Raw genomic sequence first — 20,811 nt, forward strand, 5'->3', positions numbered from 1 at the left:
TAAATCGTTGGAGATTATTAAACTGCTGAAAATGTCAGGGTCAGGACCACTGGCATGCTTTTCACATCATTGGTCATCACCTTTCTGCTAGTTCACATAATTTAAAGTACCATTTATACTAAAATCAGTAATTTGTCCAAGAGGCTGCTGCACTGAAATATATAGAAAATTACTTGAACTGAAATGACTAGGCATATAGAAGGTCTTAAGTATTATTGAGGTAAGGTTTCAAAGCACTTAGAAAAAAAAGAAAAAAAAAATCAACCATGATTTTTTTTTTTTTGATTACCTTCGTCACACAGTGTATTTTAATGAATAAAAGATGTCAAAGAATAGTGCTGCAAATGCAAAAGGACTGTATTAGTCAGACATTTGCTTAAACAGTATTAGAAATATTTATCAAAATGTAAATTTCACTTTTTGTAAGATACATTATTAGTTTATTACACCTTAATTACACACCTTTCTGAAACAGTCTAGTCTTCATGTCTTCGGGTGCATCTACGCTTACAGTCAAATAATCATGAAATTCCTTGAATCCAATAGACTGGAAAATGCCATGCTGATAATCCTGGCTGGATGAAATAAGGAAAGTAAAATCAGCATTCTTTTGATTAAAAAAGCAAATCAAGTAGGCTATTGACACTGAGGTAAACCACTAAAAGTAAAATGCACATTACTGTACATTTACATAATTAAGTGTGAAGATTAGCAAAATGCTATTCTATATCAAACAATGACACAGTACCACAGTTTGAAGTGTATGCATGCTTAGCTTTACCTGCTTTGTATACACATTCTGTGTAAATAATAAATTAAGGCATTGTTTCACAGACATTTCACATAGTACAGAAAATTCATGCAAATAATTAACTTGCTTGCTTCAATAATTTAATCCTAATAAAAATCAGATATATCAATCTGTGACATTTGTTTAGTGCATTTTCCCAAACCTTTCATTCTGACAGTCTCTGTAATTTGTTCTAAAATACTTGTCCCTGAGTGGATTTCTGCTTTGAATCATTTGCTATGAGGAATAAATTAATTTTAAGATGATAAAATCCCATGGTATTAATGTAGTTAGAAGCACAATATTTAAAATGTGTTTTTTGATAATTAGGTAAGTATTTGCAAAACAACTAACACAAGCATTGTTGCATACTATCTTGAATTTTCTTCCTCCCTTAAAAAAAGACTTGAGTGTAAATGCTTTTCAAGACAGCTCAAATTCACTTGCAGACAATCGATCTGTTGCACAGTCGTAGATAAAAGTGCTGCAGTTGCAACTCCAGAGTGTCTCTGGGGACTAGAAATAAGCAAAACTCAGCATCTTGGCTGTAAGTCTAGTTTACATCGTCACTCAGCCCAAAGCGACCTTGTAGGTCAAATGAGTATTCAAAAGACCATTCGATAGAAAGGACACCTAAGAGGAATTTGAATTATTACACTTTACAGATCACCCACAGTGCACTATCTACACAAAAACAATGAGTATCTGTTTGCAAGTATGTATGCTTCTTTGCTTGTTATGACATCAAGAAAAACTGCTGCACAAATTTTAATGTAAAAAGAATTAATCAAGGATATTCCAAGTTAGATTATAGGCTATATGTAATCTCAATGCCCATATAATATATTTGTATCATTGAATATTAACACTTTGATCTCTCAAAACAGAATACTAATCATATTATACTCATGGTATGACAAATAGCAAATTTGCTTTCAAACCAGTTAATTGGTGTTTGATTCCCACTCTTTATTTTTTCTTTAATCAAACATTGCTTTATTTGCTTGTTTCTGGAGTTACTTACTGCAATTTGAAGATCAAAACTTAATTTCTTACCATTACACCTGTGTCACAAACTGCATGTAATGTTTATCTGTTGTATCTGAAGCCACATGCTGTAAACTACTTCAAGAAGTCGTAACCCACAGCCAAGTTTAATTTTATAATTGGAATCAATGAACATATTAACTTTTGACTTGGCTCATTTTTCCCCACTTTAAAATTACAGTAAAACATTCAAATACTTGTGCAATATTATACAACACAGCTATATAAAGTTAAATCTTGATTGAAATCGAATGGTGATAAATCAAGTGGATATCAATTAAATATACAGCTTCCGTGGCGTACTGGTAAGATTTTGTCACTCAGAGCGCAGCAGATTTGCCATATCGTAGAGACCTGAGTTCGATTCTCAGCTGGGGAGAAAATGTTTTCTTTTTTTTTAAACCTTCGCTGTTCTGCCTGCCTGAACTCCCCGTCTATCTATATAGTAATAACAGTAATTTTATTATTATATAGCAGCTTCCCTGTCTGCCTATCATATAATGCCTTTCCTTCCTATCTATCTATATATCCATCCCCTTAGCTGTTTTTTTATATATATATATCTTTTATACGTGCCCTACAGAATGCCAAACAGGAAATTACAATGATTTTCAGAATATATAAAGTAATTCCTGAATATATAAAGTCGGCGTCAGAATATATAAAGTTAGAGTTAGAATATATAAAGTCATTACCGAAAATCATTGTAATTGCCTGTTTGGCGCCCATAGAGCCCTGTATAATAGATATATAAAAAAAACAGCTAAGAGGATAGATATATAGACAGGAAGGAAAGGCACTATATGACAGGCAGACAGGGAAGCTGCTATTTAATAATAAAATTACTGTTATTACTATATAGATATTATTTATTTACTTACTTCCTACAGTGTAAAGTCATGAGTGCAGAACTTCCCATGTACAATTACAAAGCACAGCGATTGCAAAAGTGCATTCTTGATCCGATGTAGAACAATCATCATGATTTGAGTTTGCCTCTGTTATAGCGCGTCTAACAAAACAGCAGTGTCAAATGTGGGGGTTTGGTTTGAGTTGGGATCATGAGCGCGGCTGAGAGAAAAGAGAAAAAAAAAACTAACAAAACTAACCTTTACACAGGCTGTTACAGACTGGAATCAAATGTATGTTTTTATTTTAAAACAGTAAGAATACGTGCAGCTCACTTTTCAAAATGGACTCATCTGGAATCGAACCCGTAAAGTTCAGACTACCAGTCAAGAGCTGATTCCGTTGCGTCACCACAGCACTCCTAGCAAATGCGTGTCAATATCGCACTCTAACACGGGTCGTTTTTCTGTAGTTATATTTTTCAATAAAAGCGCACTTTTTCTATTATATTTGTACTTTTTGTGAAACTGTTTCTTTGATATTTGGACTTCAGGCTTCATCTATAATAACAAAAGGCAAAGCCCTCACTGACTCACTCACTCATCACCAATTCTCCAACTTCCCGTGTAGGTAGAAGGCTGAAATTTGGAAGGCTCATTCCTTACAGCTTACTTAGAAAAGTTGGGCAGGTTTCATTTCGAAATTCTACCCGTAACGGTCATAACTGGAACCTATTTTTCTCCATATAATGTAATGGACTTCAGCTCGATGGCCGTGGGGGGTGGAGTTGGGTGTCGCATCATCACGCCTCCCACGTAATCACGTGAACTGACTGTGAACGCAGTACGTAGAAAACAAGGAAGAGCTCCAAAGAGGGCTGAAGAAAAAATGCATACAAGTTTATTCAGAAGTGCAGCAACTGCGGAAACAAAGCACGGTGTAAACCGTAAGTTTAAATTGTCATGCCTTCGTCGAATACTTTATTTGCGAGATACAAGTTAAATGAGAAGACACGAGGTATAAACAAGACTTTGGATCACTTTGTAAAGGAGTTAAAATTGCTGTAGCGAGAAACTTTTAAGTGGCGGGTCTTAGCTAACATTAAATAAAGCCGTGGACATCGCAACATCACACAAGAGAGCAGCTCACATGAACTGACTGAACGCAGTACGAGTGATCACTTCCATGCATCAAACCTGTTCAAAAAACGCATTACACAAGGCAGGAAAAGAATATTCTCTGAGCTGAGCTCCATAGCTAACGCGGTCTTCTGGAAGCAATTTCGTCATGCTGCCACCAAATACAGAAAAATCCACAAGTTAATACACACGTTGTCTCTAGAGTTTCGCCACACTCAATGTATTCCTCGCATCCCCGTTATACCCTCTGATCTCCCATTTGACAACATGCTATATAAAAAGAACTATAACAATCATAATAAACAAACAATAAAACAGCAGCGAACCCGTGGATTAAATAAAAAGGCAGCTTCCTTGGCGAAAAAAAGAAAAAGGATGGCCTTATATGTCTTTCATTTATAAAATAGCGGAGAAGCTGTGTAAAGGCTGCTCCACAAAAACCAGCGGAGCGCCTTATATGAGCAGGCAGTCAGATAAAGAAGGGAATCAATAAATATCTATAATCCTAATAAACAAACAAAAAATAGTGTACAAGCCCCAGATTAAATAAAGGAAATGGGTACCTGAACAGTAAAGTAAGTTTCAAATAGCTACACAATAACTATAACAATCGTAATAAACGAACAATAAAACAATACAGAACCACGAAGCAAGGAGAAACGACGGGCTTATATGGCGTTCATTTATAAAGCAGCGGAGAAGCTGTGTGAAAGCAGCCACACAAAAAAACAGCAGAGCGTCACACTCTGAATGTATTCCTCGCATCACCGTTATACCCTCTGATCTCCCATTTCAATTCAAATGCCTCCAATTTCCAGTAAGGCTCTGCTTCGCGATGACAATTAATAAGTCTCAGGGACAGACCCTACAAAAGGTTGCCATTGATTTGAGGCAACATTGCTTTTCTCCTGGACAACTATACGTTGCATTCTCAAGAGTAATCTCAGTGCACAGCTTGGTCATATTACAACCGTAGTGCTGAATTGACAACGTGGTATACAAAGAGATCCTTAACAGATAGTTATTGGTATATTTTCCCTCAGTTTAAAAAGGTTTTCTTTTCTTCTTAATAAAAATTTAAAAGCAGTGCTTTGTCGCTGCGAAGCGCGGGGATTTTGCTATATACAGTATATATATATACAGTAATCCCTCGCTAGATCGCGCTTTGACTTTCGCGTTTTCGCTCTATCGCGGATTTTATATGAAAGCATAACTAAATATATAACGCGGATTTTTCGCTGCTTGGGTTCTATGGACAATGTGTCTTTTTACTTCCTTGTACATGCTTCCTCAGTTGGTTTGCCCAGTTGATTTCATACAAGGGACGCTATTGGCGGATGACTGAGAAGCTAACCAATCAGAGCACGCAGTTAAGTTCCTGCCTGCTGAATGCAGTGTTAACCAGGAAGTCTCGTCTCACTCATTCAGCATCTACGTGTTTCGCTGTGTAAAGAGTTGTGCTCTTTTGTGTTTATCTTTGTGCATAGTCAAGCCCTTCATTATGGCTCCAAAACGATCTGCTACTGCTTCAGGGGCCGTGGCCAAGTGCAGACGGAAGATGTTAATGATTGCCGAAAAGGTAAACGTTTTGGATTTGTTGAAGGCTACGATTCTTTTTATTTAAAAAGTAGGAAAGGAATATAAGATCTACGGCCGCAGTGTCCTTTTAACCAGGGTGCAAAACGAGTTGTAAGTGGATGTAATAAGGCAGTAGTCGGATGGAATCTGCTTTAGGGATTTGCATTGAAGACTGCCAGAAGAAGAACAACGGCAGTGCTACACAATCGCCTGAAGTGGCTCCTTTAAGGGCTGTAACGCTCTCCTTTGTTGTGCAGTAAAATAAAACTCATTGTTATCGGACAAGTCATCGTGTCATTGTTGGTGAGTAGCCATAATTAATTTTCTACTTACAGTGCTTAGTACATGTACGTGCGTTTAGTGTCACTGTACACACATTTACTGTATACTATTTTTCTTGTATTGTACGTATTTATTGCTGGTGGCATGTCTATCGTAATGGCTGTAACATATGTGCTATCGGAGACACTCAATATCTTTAAAATAATATTTAGGTTTTACTATATATAAACAGTGTGTTTATATACATAATTTCAATGAATCTTACCTAATATCTAAGAGAATACAAAGGGATTATGCTGTATAACTCTGGGGAATATTTATAAACAGTGTGGGAGAGTTTATAAGGGCTTAAAATATATAAAATAACCATAGAAACATATGGTTTCTACTTATGATTTTCACCTATCGCGGGGGTCTGGAATGCAACCCCGCGATCGAGGAGGATTACTGTGTATATATATATATATATATATATATATATATATATATACACACTGCTCACAAAAATTAAAGGAACACTTTAAAGAAACACATTAGATACATCAGATCTCAATATGAAGTTGGATATCTATACAAATAACGACAGGGCAATGTCTTAGGAACAAAAGGATGCCAAGTCTTTTAATGGAAATAAAAGTTTTCTGCCTACAGAGGGCTCAATTGTGTAGACACCCTAAAATCAGAGTGAAATGAAGATGTGGCAGGCTAGTCCATTTTTCAAAAACTTAATTTCTGCTACTCAAAATGCTTTTCAGTATCTTGTGTGGCCCCACGAGCTTGTATGCATGCTTGACAACGTCGGGCATGCTCCTAATGAGACGACGGATGGTGTCTTGTGGCATTTCCTCCCAGATCTGTATGAGGGCATCCCTGAGCTGTTGTACAGTCTGAGGAGCAACCTGGGCGCCTAATGGACCGAAACATAATGTCCCACAGATGTTCTATTGGGTTTAAGTCAGGGGATCGTGAAGGCCATTCAATTGTTTCAATTCCTTCATCCTCCAGGTACTGCCTGCATACTCTTGCCACATGAGGCCGGGCATTGTCGCATTAGAGGAAACCAGGACCTACTGCACCAGCGTAGGGTCTGACAATGGGTCCAAGGATTTCATCCTGATACCTAATGGCAGTCAAGGTGTCTTTGTCTAGCTTGTAGAAGTCTGTGTGTCCCTCCATGGATATGCCTCCCAGACCATCACTGACCCACCACCAAACTGGTCATGCCGAATGATGTTACAGACAGCATAACATTCTCCATGGCTTCTGCAGACCCTTCAACGTCTGTCACATGTGCTCAGGGTGAACCTGCTCTCATCTGTGAAAACACAGGGTGCCATTGGTGGACCTGACAATTCTGGTATTCTATGGTAAATGCCAATCGAGCTCCACTGCGCTGGGTTGTGAGCACAGGGCCCACTAGAGGACGTTGGGCCCTCAGACCACCCTCAAGAAGTCTGTTTCTGATTGTTTGGTCAGAGACATTCACACCAGTGGCCTGCTGGAGGTCATTTTGTAGAGCTCTGGAAATGCTCATCCTGTTTGTCCTTGTCCAAAGGAGCAGATACCAGTCCTGCTGATGGGTTAAGGACCTTCTATGGTCCTGTCCAGCTCTCCTAGACTAACTGCCTGTCTCCTGGAATCTCCTCCATGCCCTTGAGACAGTGCTGGGAGACACTGCAAACCTTCTGGCAATGACACACATTGATGTGCCATCCTGGAGAAGTTGGATTTCCTGTGCAACCTCTGTAGGGTCCAGGTTTCACCTCATGCTACCAGTAGTTACACTGACCATAGCGAAATGCAAAACTAGTAAAAAAAAACAGTCAGAAAAGATGAGGAGGGAAAATGTCAGTGGCTTCCACCTGTTAAACCATTCCTGTTTTGGGGTCATCTCATTGTTGCCCCTCTAGTGCACCTGTTGTTACTTTCATTAACAGCAAAGCAGCTGAAACTGATTAACAACGCCCTGTGCTACTTAACTGACCAAATCAATATCCCAGAAGTTTCATTGACTTGATGCTATACTCTGATTAAAAGTGTTCCTTTAATTTTTTGAGCAGTATATATATATATATATATAAAATGTATATATATGTAGATCTGTATATGTTTCTGTGTATATATATATATATATATATATATATATATATATATATATGTGTGTGTGTATATATATATATATATATATATATATGTGCATGTGTATGTGTGTGTATATATATATATATATATATATATATATATATATATATATATATATATATATATATATACTAGCAAAATACCCGCGCTTCGTAGCGGTGAAGTACTGCCTTAAAATTTTTATTAAGAAGAAAATTAAACCTTTTTAAACTGAGGGAAAATATACCAATAATTGTTTGTTAAGGATCTCTTTGTATACCACATTGTGAGTTCGCCCCCGGTTGTAATATGACCAAGCTGTGCGCTGAGCTTACTCTTGAGCATGCGACATACAGTTGGCCATGTGAACAGTAATCTTGTCTCAAATCTCACAGCTTGGATTGCTGCTGTCATAATCGTTTTGAGTTTAATGGTTTGTTTCAATTACGACAGTATTTGTAGGACTTGTGTTGAAGAGACATTCGGCATCTGTCAAGCGTTGTAAGTATACAACTGGTTTCATCGATAACTTCACATCCAGCTTTTGAGAGTTTAAACATTCATAAACATCAAAGTGTCCACTACTGAAATCGTCACCTGTCAATCTAAGATGTTTAAGAGGCATTGGCGGTTGTCCAAAGGTGTAAAATATTTGGCCATTTCGGTACACTTGAAAGCAACAACCAAACAATTCAGCGGCAGCCATCAACTCACATGCAGATGCATAGATGAAGGGCTTAAGCATTTCACTCTTATAGTGCTCCTGTGTAGTATAATTATCTCCTGTACCGTCATCAGTCCATACCTTGAACCTGCCTCAGTCATTCAACACATAAGACACAATGTTCCTCTGGATATCAAGAGTGAGCCTGATATGGCCGTGCAATATGTAACAAAGAGAATGGAAAACGCAGGTGCCATCTCTGGGCATGGAAACCCCTCGGTAAGTGACAGTTCTTTGATCGATGGTGATCACCTCGATAGACATGTTAATGGGGGTACGGTTGGAATGATAAAGGAAAAGGGTACCTAAACAATGTAAAGTAAGTCTAAAATACCTAAACAACAACTATAATCTTAATATATGAACAATAAAACAGCGGAGAAGCCATGGATTAAATAAAAAGGCTGTAGTTATCAGCTGGGAGACGTGAATCCCATGGCGAAGCAAGGAAGGGAATGTAGAGACTGGAGCGACGGACGGCCTTATATAGGTAGGCAGCCAACAACGTGGGAGGCATTGGGATGGGGGACCCAACGCCGCCTCACACGGTGATCGAGCTGCAAGCTATGGATGTATATATGTATGTAAGTAGGATTCAGTTAACGTTGGGAACACGTGTACCAAATTTCTTGAAGATGGGCCCATAAGTAACAAAGACCATTGAAAAGTTCAATATGGCGGCCGACAGTGGCATCATATCACCAAAATAAGTACCAAATTTCAGCCTTCTACCTACACGGGAAGTTGAAGAATTACTGACGTTGGAAAGTTCAATATGGCGGCTGACAGTGGCATCATACCACTGAAATAAGTACGTACAATGGTTTTGGTTAGCACAGGGAAGCCGCCTACCAAATTTAGTGAAGATGGGGCCATGAATAAGAAAGTTCAACATGGCGGACGTTGTCGACCGTTATGACCGTTACGTGTAGAATTTCGAAATGAAACCTGCTTAACTTTTGTAAGTAAGCTATAAGGAATAAGCCTGCCAAATTTCAGCCTTCTACCTACACGGGAAGTTGGAGAATTAGTGATGAGTGAGGGCTTTGCCTTTTATTAGTATAGATTTATCTGTATGTATGTGTATATGTATATATGGGTGTGTATGTATGTGTGTATATGTATGTGTATATATATGTTGATATGTGTGATATATATATATATATGTAGGTGTGTAGTAGGTGGTAGTTGCTTCAATGCATTTAGGGGTGTGGTCCTGGTCAAGACAATCTCCTGAACTCCAAACTGAATGTCAGAATGGGAAAGAAAGGTGATTTAAGCAATTTTGAGCGTGGCATGGTTGTTGGTGCCAGACGGGCCGGTCTGAGTATTTCACAATCTGCTCAGTTACTGGGATTTTCACGCACAACCATTTCTAGGGTTTACAAAGAATGGTGTGAAAAGGGAAAAACATCCAGTATGCGGCAGTCCTGTGGGCGAAGATGCCTTGTTGATGCTAGAGGTCAGAGGAGAATGGACCGACTGATTCAACCTGATAGAAGAGCAACTTTGAATGAAATAACCACTCGTTAAAACCGAGGTATGCAGCAAAGCATTTGTGAAGCCACAGCAGAAGACCCCACCGAGTACCACTCATCTCCACTACAAACAGGAAAAAGAGGCTACAATTTGCACGAGCTCACCAAAATTGGACAGTTGAAGACTGGAAAAATGTTGCCTGGTCTGATGAGTCTCGATTTCTGTTGAGACATTCAAATGGTAGAGTCAGAATTTGGCGTAAACAGAATGAGAACATGGATCCATCATGCCTTGTTACCACTGTGCAGGCTGGTGGTGGTGGTGTAATGGTGTGGGGGATGTTTTCTTGGCACACTTTAGGCCCCTTAGTGCCAACTGGGCATCGTTTAAATGCCACGGGCTACCTGAGCATTGTTTCTGACCATGTCCATCCCTTCATGACCACCATGTACCCATCCTCTGATGGCTACTTCCAGCAGGATAATGCACCATGTCACAAAGCTCGAATCATTTCAAATTGGTTTCTTGAACATGACAATGAGTTCACTGTACTAAAATGGCCCCCACAGTCACCAGATCTCAACCCAATAGAGCATCTTTGGGATGTGGTGGAACGGGAGCTTCGTGCCCTGGATGTGCATCCCACAAATCTCCATCAACTGCAAGATGCTATCCTATCAATATGGGCCAACATTTCTAAAGAATGCTTTCAGCACCTTGTTGAATCAATGCCACGTAGAATTAAGGCAGTTCTGAAGGCGAAAGGGGGTCAAACACCGTATTAGTATGGTGTTCCTAATAATCCTTTAGGTGAGTGTATATATATATGACAGCAACAGTGACAAAACAATTACATTGACAATCGTGTTACGTTATTTTTAAAATGTTTCCTTTTCTTTTTCATAACTTCTTTAACACACTACTTCTCCTCTGCGAAGCGCAGGTATTTTGCTAGTACATTCTAAACTTCATGTCTACATTTTGTCAATTATGACTAAAACATGAAAAACGTTTCTTTTATAACGATGTGTTTAGACACGGAACACACATGAAATACAAGTGTTCCAAATAACGATATAGTATTTATAAAAGGTGTTATTTTACTTGACTTCTCACTCTATACAATGCCAAGCAAGTGACACACAGGTAAACAGACTTGAGCCGAGAAAACTGTGCGCCGGTGGGGGATGTGATAGTAGGCTGCTTGCTGCTTAGCCACAAATTTAGAAGACAAAAGACGTGACGGAGAGGTGTGAAGTGTTTTAACGTAGGACGGATCTACGAGTTTTTTCGTAGGCTCTGGTAATTCTAGTTTTAGGGACTGTATGTTAAAAGTTGCTGAAATATTGTGTCCAGAAAAGACAGGCTTGTTCAAAAATATCTCCTTATCAGCAAACACCATGGCAGAGCGAGTAGGCGAGTTATCAAATGACATTTATACTCAGTTACACAAGAAAACAAAACTTTTTACTGCATACTCCGTGGCGCATGACAAAAGCACAGATGAAACAGACACTGCTCAACTAGTGATTTTCATTAGGGGTGTTAATTCCCACTTTGATGTGACTGAAGAATTGTTAAGTACATGTCTGATGCACGGCCTTACCATAGGAATTGCTTATGTGTGACACGATTGAGTGTGCTGGTCTGCCATGGAACAAACTGGTAGGCATCACCACAAATGGAGTCTCGTCCATGACAGGCAAACAAAATGGACTGGTAGTGTTGGTTCAAAAAAATGAGAAGAGGAAAAAGTTGATCCAGCAGTAGTTTTACACTGCATTATTCATCAACAAGCACTGTGCAGCAAATGCTTAAAATTGAATGTCATGTCTGTTATTCTAAAGAGTATTAATTACATCAGGTCAAGGAGTTAATAGCATCGTCAGTTTAGAGCCTTTTTAGAAGAGATTGAGTCAACTTATGGTGATGTACTTTACTGAGTTGCGCTGGCTCAGTAGGGGGAAATATCCTGAAGAGATTTTATGTGTTTAGAACTGAGGTGAAAAATTTCATGGCAGATGGCAGAATGGATGTTCCTGAGTTGCTTTCTCAGTGGACATTACACAGGGGATGAACATACTTAACTTGAAGCTCCAGGGCCCTGATTAGCTCATCACAGCAGCTTATGAAAGTGTGAAAGCCTTCACCCAGTGAACCTTCAAGCACCCAATATTAGATTGGACACCTTTCCTTTTATCATCGCAGATCAGTTTAAATACCTAGAAGTAAACATCACAAGCAAACATAAATCTTTTTATAAACAAAATTTTGCTGTCTGCATGGAAAACATAAGCAAGACTTGCATAGATGGTCTACCCTTCATCTCACTTTAGCTGGAAGAATTAGCACTGTCAAGATGACCATTCTTTCTAAGCTTCATTTTCTATTTCGAAGCATTCCAATATACATCAATAATCATAACCTTATTTATACTTCAAAACATCCACGTATCCAAAGGGTGACCCTACAAAGACCTAAGACAGAGGGTGGCATGGCTCTACCTAACTTTCAATTTTATTACAGGGCAGCAAATATACAACCTATAAAAACCTTGACATTGACACAAATAGGTAAACACACACAGGCTTGGTCCGCAATAGAAATAAAATCCTGCAGCACTTCTTTATATTCCTTGCTTTGTACCCCAGTAAATACAAGTTATCGCCAATATACTAACAACCCAGTTGTGCTGCATTCACTCAGAATGCGGAAGCAATGTAGAAAGTACTTCAAGATAGAGAAGCTTTTATCTGTGATATCCTACAAACAATTACAGTCCAAATTTAACTTTCCAGCAACACATTTCTTTCACTACCTCTAAATTAAAAAATATTCTAAAACAAAAAAAAAAAACCTGCCCAATTTTCCTCACCTTCCACCTATTTCAATTCCGGAAAAAATATTGATCAGTCTTGAGGACTCAGCGCTTCTGTAATATACAAAAACATTTTAAGGTCCCTCCTTTTCAAAAATTCCTGAGTATTGAGGAAAAAGAATCTCTCACTCAACATTTCAGAAAAGGAGTGGAAGGCAGCAATGCACAGAATTCACTCTAGCTCCATATGTGCAAAGCATACAATTATTCAACTTAAAATGATCTATTGACTACATCTGTCTCATTTAAAATTGTCCAAAATATTTCCAGGGCAAGATCCAACCTGCAAACGTTGCAATCAGGTCCAGCCTCATTGGGCCATACTGTATATTTTGGATGTGCACCAAATTAACATAATTTCAGACCAAAATCTTTAAATGCCTTTTAGACACCCTTGGTATTTCAATCCCTCCTAATCGACTAACAACTGTGTTTGGTGTACTTCCAGTTGGGCTTAAGGTGGAGAAGGACAAACAAACTGTAATTGCCTTTACTTCACAATTGGCACGTAGACTTACCTTGCTCAACTGGAAGAATGCTAATCCACCTCCTTAAGTCAGTGGGTAAGTGATTTTTATATTATACGAAATTAGAAAAAATTAAAATCTCACTTAAAGGATCTGTGCAAAAGTTTTTTAAAACCTTGCAGGATTTAATCAATAACATTTTGATTCTCTTCCCCGATTTATTTTATTTTCATTTGTTTATGTATTTATTTACTTATTTTTCTTACTATTAAAATTTTACTCTGTTGGCCTTGATGTGAACTTAGTTTTGTAAAATTTGACTTGACTGTATGGAATGTTATTTGCTTTTAATAAATTCAATAAAATGCTTAAAAAAATTAAAAATTTCTTGTTTTAGATGTAAAGCGTTATATGCATCTAGTAAGTCACACGTTATATATTTAAGGTTAGACCATGGATTTTATCTCACTGAAAAGTTTAAATTGATAGATTGACAAGAAACATGTAGAAAACAATTTAGCACTTATTCTGGATTTAGAAAGCATTTACACCAGGTGAGTCCAACTATGGTCTTGGAGGCAGCAGTGGCTGCAGGTTTTCATTCTAACCATCTTCTTATTAGTGACCAGTTGCTGCTAATTAAATTCTTTTGCCTTAATTTTTATTGAATTGGCTCAGACTCCTGAATTGTTTCTTTTCTCCTTAATTAGCAGCCAAAAAGAAAAATAACAGGACATAAAACAAGCCTAAAAATGACCAGCTAACTTGTGCACTTGAAATGTGGAGGTTTCAACATGGCTGATCTGCTCAGGTCAGCAAAACATATTGACGATGTTCTTAGGAGAAAAAAGGAAAAAAAAAATCAACAGTTTTAGAAATGTGGTACTGTGGTAGAATGAGAGCAGAATTAAGAAATAGTTAGGAATGAAATTGGTTGAAGTTGGAAGCCCTGACTTAGCTGGTCATCTCTTAGCTTGCTCCACATCTAATTTCAGTTTGGCTGCAATTTAATGGAGAATCAATTCATAAGAAACAGCTTGAACAGAAAATAAATTAATTAGCAGTAAAAACTGGTCACTTGAATAGGAAAAAGGTGCAGAATTAGGGCATCACTGATTTTAACAGTAGTCACCCATCCAAGAACTGCCCTGAGGGCACCTTGAATACATGTAAAGATTTACTTCTTCATGACAGTCCTACAAATGATCTTTTGTGACTATATTCTATCTATCTTTCTGAAGAAACTGTGTGTCAAATATTGCAAATTATGAAAATAGCGGATTTGTTTTTTCATCAAGACAAATGAAAAACTTGCAGATATTGTTGCAAAATTAAAAGGAAGTGGTGCTTCCAGTAAAGTAGTCTCCATCAATTGTATGTGATTTAGAGGAATCTGTAACTGAGATGCACTCCTAGATTAAGCATAACATACTCTGTGTTACCTGCAAGTATTTATTTAAAGTTAGAAGTAGAAAACAATTTGAAAGATTTAAACAAAAACATTCAGCAGTTTTAATACAGATGCTAATAAAAATAAATACTCAAGTGAAAAATGCGGAATTGTTGAGCCCATTGAAATAATTTTGGGCATTAAGTATGACAGTAGATTGAACAAAAGAACCCCACTAACAACCAGGTGCCAGTAAATGACACTTTTATATACATTCCTGATTTGGAGAGGTTAAAGTTCATGTTCAGAAACGTAGAGATTTGTGATGCAGTCAAAGCAAGCATCTCACCCATTCCAAATTTATACAAAGACTTCAGTGATGGAAGTTACTATAAAACCCAGCCATTGTTCTATAAATACTCAAGTGGTTTGCAAATACAACTCTACTTTGATGAGTTTGGAACAGGCAGTCCCCTTGGCTCAAAACATGGCATCCACAAGATTGGATGCCTGTATTTTGTGTTGTGAAATTTACCCTTACAATTTAATTCTTCAGTACTGAGTAGTGCTGGGCGGTATACCGGTTCATACCGAAAACCGTTTTTTATTTTTGTTATGATATGGATTTTTCTTATACGGCAACACCGGTTTAAATTGCCTAAACGATGTTCAGAACGTGGCGCAGCGGGAAACTTTTCAAGGGGTGACCTATTTCACTGCTACACCGCTAATCACATACAATGGAGTACAAGCGTTAGTGCAGGTGTTGCGCCGGGGCTCTTTTTCACTGCTACACCACTAAACAGGCATGCAATGGAGTACATGCGGTAGTGTAGGTATTGCGCGGTGAAAATGGACAGAGAACATTCTGAAACTGAAGCTGATGATAAAGTTGAACATGATGACACAAGAACTTTTGATGAAAAAAACCTGCCCAATACTCAGGAGTCACGTCCGTTGCCTGGAGATACTTTGGTTTTAAAAGGTCGGATGTGGACCATTATGTTCAAATGTGTGAATACTGTTTCTATACTACTGGATAATACTGCAAGTCAAGTTGTACTTGTTTTAGTTTTTTTCAATACAGTGTAATGTACCTGGGTACTGTGTAATAGTGTGATGATATGTTGACTTTATTCTCGACATTTCCACTTTAATCTCAACGCTTATGACGTTGTTTATGTCAAGATTAAAGTTGACATGTTGACTGTTATTATTGTAATTTGTCATTAAAGTAGAACATCATAAACTAAGCTTCATCGTAACATGAATATTTAATTTACTAGATTTTCTCAAACCTCGTCATAAGTTATATAGTAAATTAAATGCTTTGTGTTAAGTGTTCCCTGAGCCATGTTAAATCGGTACGTGCTTCTTAAACTGGCTTCCTCTTGTACTGAGGCTGCTGCACAGAATACATTCACTTCATGATATTCCTGCTCCCTGAACATTTAGAATGCTAAGGTAAATACATGATATAATTTTCATGATGAAATGCATTAAAGCATGTATTAATCATGTGGGGGCACGGCAGCGTAGACGTTGCACTGCTACCTCCCAGCAAGGGGGTCTCGGGTGTACCCTGCCTTGAATTTGCATGCTTTTCTGGTGGGTTTACTCGGCATGCTTCAGTTTCCTTTCAAAGTCATGTAGGATGTGGGGTTTTGTTATGCTATATTGACCCTGCTAGTGTATGTGTTGCTCATATTCACCCTGCGATGTGCTGGCGTTCAGGATTTGCTCCTACCTCCCACACAATGCTGGGTGGGATGGGCGCAACCCTGAATGGATGGCATAATTAAACATATATAACGAAGATTTTTTTGTAAAGTTGTGAACACTCCGTGGGCTAAGTTTATAACTAGTTTTAATTTCATAAAGACGTTTATCGTGTGGTGTTGGTCGTTGGTTATTGTTGGTTAGATGGAGAAAGAAAAAGGAAGGATAGGAGCTGAAGGTTTGGTACGTCAGACAGACAGCACGCATACAATAAAGAATGCCTAAATGATGGTTCAGTTGGTAAAAATGTCATCACCAAGTTGCACTTGTTTAATTTTATTTTTATTTGGTGAATACTGTGTAATGCACCTGGGCTTGAAGTCTTAAAGTAATAGTATTATTACTGGAAGTTGCACTATTATTTACTTTATTGCTATTACTTATTAGTTTAAATATTATGCAGTTTAATGATGGTAAAGTCACTTTAACGTGTCAGTGGACAGAGACTGTTAACATTAACAGAAAGTGTAGTTGGTTTACAAAAAATATTTACTATTTATTCCTTTTCTAAGGCATTGTTCAGTGCAATACATCTTTTGACAAGCACCTCTGAATATTTTACCAAGTCCAATTGTCTCTTTGGATTGTTGAAAATTTGTTGTCAAAATTTTAGTTTTAAGTTGTTTGCAAATATTGTTCAATAAAAAGGCTCTATATTTTGACTGCAATTGTCATACAATGTGATTCCTTCTCTTCATTAATGCCACCCCCATTGAAAATTATCACTTTATGGGGCCATGCAAACCTGTATTAATACTTGTGTGCACATTAAAATGATTTTTTGTACAATGTACAATTCTCATGGCAGTGGAATAGGTTATTCTTAGCCAGTAATTGCACTCAATGCATGGGAAAAAAATACCGTTGAAATACCGTGAAACCGGGATAATTTAGAAAAATACCGTGATACAGAATTTTGGTCATACCGCCCAGCACTAATATTGATGTCATGATATTATGCAGTAATAAAATGTAACTGACAACTTTTACAGTAACGTTTCTTTTCCAATCTATGAGAGGGTCATTGTTAATATAACAGGATTGGTTTGTGCAGTATCAATGTAACCTGGCAGCCAAGGAGAGTAGACTCGAATGCACATGGGTGAACAATGATGATTTCACTAGACTAGCAAGTGGGGGTGCTAGATGCCGTTGAGTGAGCATGTGTACTGTGCGGCATGTCGCATTTAAAATGACTGAACGAGTAAAGCAACCAGTCTGCATCAAATTTTGCGTTAATCTTGAACATCTGTCCGCAGAAACTATTTGGATGATTCAGAAGGCTTTCGGAGACAAATGCAATGAGTGCAGAGCAATAAAAGTGTGGTACAAATGCTTCAAAGATAACAGAATCTGTTGAAAGTAATCCACGTTCTGGAAGGCTTGCAACTGGCTGTAATTAACAAAGATCAGCAACTGACAGTGCGAGAACTAGAAGCTGATCTGGGGATTCCCAAAAACTACTGTGTCCAAGATTTTGATGCAGGATCTTGGTATGAAACGTGGCAAAATTCGTTCTGCGGCATCTCTTACCAGAGCACAAAGAACACCGTTCTGCAGTTGCTAATGACTTGGTTCAAACCACTACCAATGAACCAGATTTCCTGAAGAAAGTCATAACAGGAGAATAATTGTGTCTATAGTTATGATCCAGAAAGGAAGGCCCAGTCTTCCCAATGGAAGTCACCTGGTTCTACATTGCCAATGAAGGAGCAGCAAAGTCGCAGCAAGACTGAGATCATGCTAACCATGTTTCTGAATTGGGAAGGTGTTGTCCATTATGAGTAAGCTCCTCCAGGGTAAACAATAAATAATGAACACCACTTCAATGTTCTTCGTTGGTTGAGAGATGCAATTAGACAAAAATGGCCACAGCTATGGGCAACTAGTGATTGGCAGCTTCACCATGACAATGGGTCCGCCCATAAATCACATCTCGTGCAGTTTTTTTTTGGTGAAACATCATATCACTCAGGTGACTTAACTCCTTTACAGTCCAGATTTGGCACCCTGCGACTTCTGGCTTTTCCCAAAACTAAAATCACCATCGAAAGGTAAGAGATTTCTATGGATGCGTTTTAGGGCCATATAGAAAAAAAAAATACAGACTCAGTGAAGAAAATAAAAAGTGTATGTTGAGAAAAAAGTCGACATGTCACCTTTATTCTCTACATTTCCACTTTAATCTTGCCATTTACGTTGAGATTAAAGTCAACATTTGCACTTTAATCTCGACATTTCCAATACAGACCATTGCTTTTTTTCTCTCTCTAGTTTAACTTTGCCATATTGTAAACGTTATATTCAAATCAATGTTTAATTTACTATATTTTCTCAAAACCCATCAAAACTAACTCAGCATATTAAATGCTTTATATTAAGTGTTCCCCCTACCCAATTGTTAATCGCTCTCTGAACATTTAGAATGCTATGATAAATACTTGATATCATTTGCATGAAGAAATGCATTAACCATGCATTAAACATGTGGGTGTACAGTGGCGTGGCAGTAGTGATGCTCCCACGCAGTAAAGGGTCCCCAGGTGTACTTTCAGTGTAGAGAACCTTTATGGCAGATGTGACAAGGCTCCAGAAAGCTGGATGTATGAATGGGGATCACACTGGTTTAACTGAAATATTATGTAAATGTTGGGTTTGTGAGCTGGTGGTCGGAGACACAAACACAGAATTCAGTGGATGTTCTTTATTGCAGGAGTGCTGTCTCTTTCAAACGTACCAAAACCATAGTTCCTATCCTTCCTTTTTCTTTCTTCACATAACTAATCACCACACATTAAACATCTTTGTGAAAGTAAAACTAGCTATAAACATTGGCAACGGAGTGCTTGGAACTTTCAAGGAACTTTAAAAAAATATCTTCGTTATACATGTTTAATTATGCACCCATTCAGGGTTGCGCCCATCTGAGCAAGCATCATGCGCAAGGCAGGAACAATTCCTGAACAGGTTGCAAGCTCATCACAGGGTGAATACGAGCACACACATACACTAGGGTCAATTTAGCATAACAATACCCTATTATCTTACATGACTTTGAAGGAAAACGGAAGCATGCTGAGTAAACCCACCAGAAAAACATGCAAACTAAAGGCAAGGAACACCCAAGGACCCCTTTGCTGTGAGGCAGCAGCGCAACCTCCATGCCATCGTGCCCCCTTGTGTTTAATACATGCTTTAATACCAGAATCCCTGAAGCCTATGAAAAAAGTTATGTTTGTGATTATGTTTTGTGATGGTCTTTATATGAAAAACATTTATATGTTAAAAGCCACATTGAATGTTATTTACCTATTTACTTTGATAGGCCCTCCAACCTACAGGGAAAAACCTAGGGGTTGGTGGCAGAATTGGCACTCCAGCCACCATAAAAAACCTCACACTGTTCCATTCCATTTGAATTAGTGTGGTGCTGAGGTGTCACCCATTGCATGGCTGCACTTGGGTGCTAATCTGGGGATCCAGAGTTGATTTGTCATGTGGTGGGTGCAGCAATGCGCTGTATCAGTGCGTGCTCCTAATCTCCCTCTCTCTCTATAGTGTAAAGTCACAAGTAGACTGCACAGCTTCCTGTTTTTGATCGACATGGGCATGCTGACAAAGTACATGTGTAATGCCACTCCTTATTTAGGAAAAGATCCCAGTCAGTCCATGGGAGAAAGACTTTCCGAGACTAAGGTCATAAAGCTTATGAAACTGTTTCTGGACAAAGGCAGAACCATAACACCAGTTGCGTAAAGTGCTATAGGAGCTTCCACCTGCAGCTAAACTCATTTGCGTACTGAAGTAGTATTTGTGCATGAACTTTGCACGATACCTTGGCAAGCTCGGCATGCCCTGCTGTTTCGTTGAAGGACATGTGTGTGTCAGATTCCCTGGCAGGATGACTCCCAACCTTTTGTTGCATCCAAATGGTGGAATCTAGGGCTGCAATGATTAGTCGATGTAATCGACGACGTCAACTACAAAAAAACGTCGACGAGGATTCTTTTTATTGTTGACGCGTCATAAACAGAACCTTCAATATAGGCTGCAGTCACAAAGAAACACATTGGTTTTTGTAACTGCAATGCATTACATGAATGTCTGGGGGCAGTATCATTTGTTACTGTTTGTCAAGACTGCACACAGTCCTACCAACAAAGAAGAACGTCTGAGGAGAAGAAGAATGTATAGGAAAATAAACATGGTTGCAATGGCGAGTCGGATATAGGAGGGGGAAGGAGATGGAAAAAAATTGAGACAGAAACTTTCTAAAGTGTGAGAGCAC

The 20,811-nt window shown here is 38.4% G+C and overlaps 1 protein-coding gene across 1 annotated transcript in view; it reads right to left on the reverse strand.

Annotated features, from left to right (window-relative positions):
* The window catches only part of trit1 (tRNA isopentenyltransferase 1), a 144,572-nt gene that overhangs the window by 8,720 nt on the left and 115,041 nt on the right, over nucleotides 1-20,811 (reverse strand). Inside the window, exon 7 of the mRNA XM_039739337.1 lies at nucleotides 463-575. Within this exon, the coding sequence (XP_039595271.1) occupies nucleotides 463-575 (113 nt within the window). The remainder of the gene's footprint in view (nucleotides 1-462; nucleotides 576-20,811) is intronic.

Source organism: Polypterus senegalus, chromosome 17, assembly GCF_016835505.1.
Source record: "Polypterus senegalus isolate Bchr_013 chromosome 17, ASM1683550v1, whole genome shotgun sequence".
NCBI lineage: Eukaryota > Metazoa > Chordata > Cladistia > Polypteriformes > Polypteridae > Polypterus > Polypterus senegalus.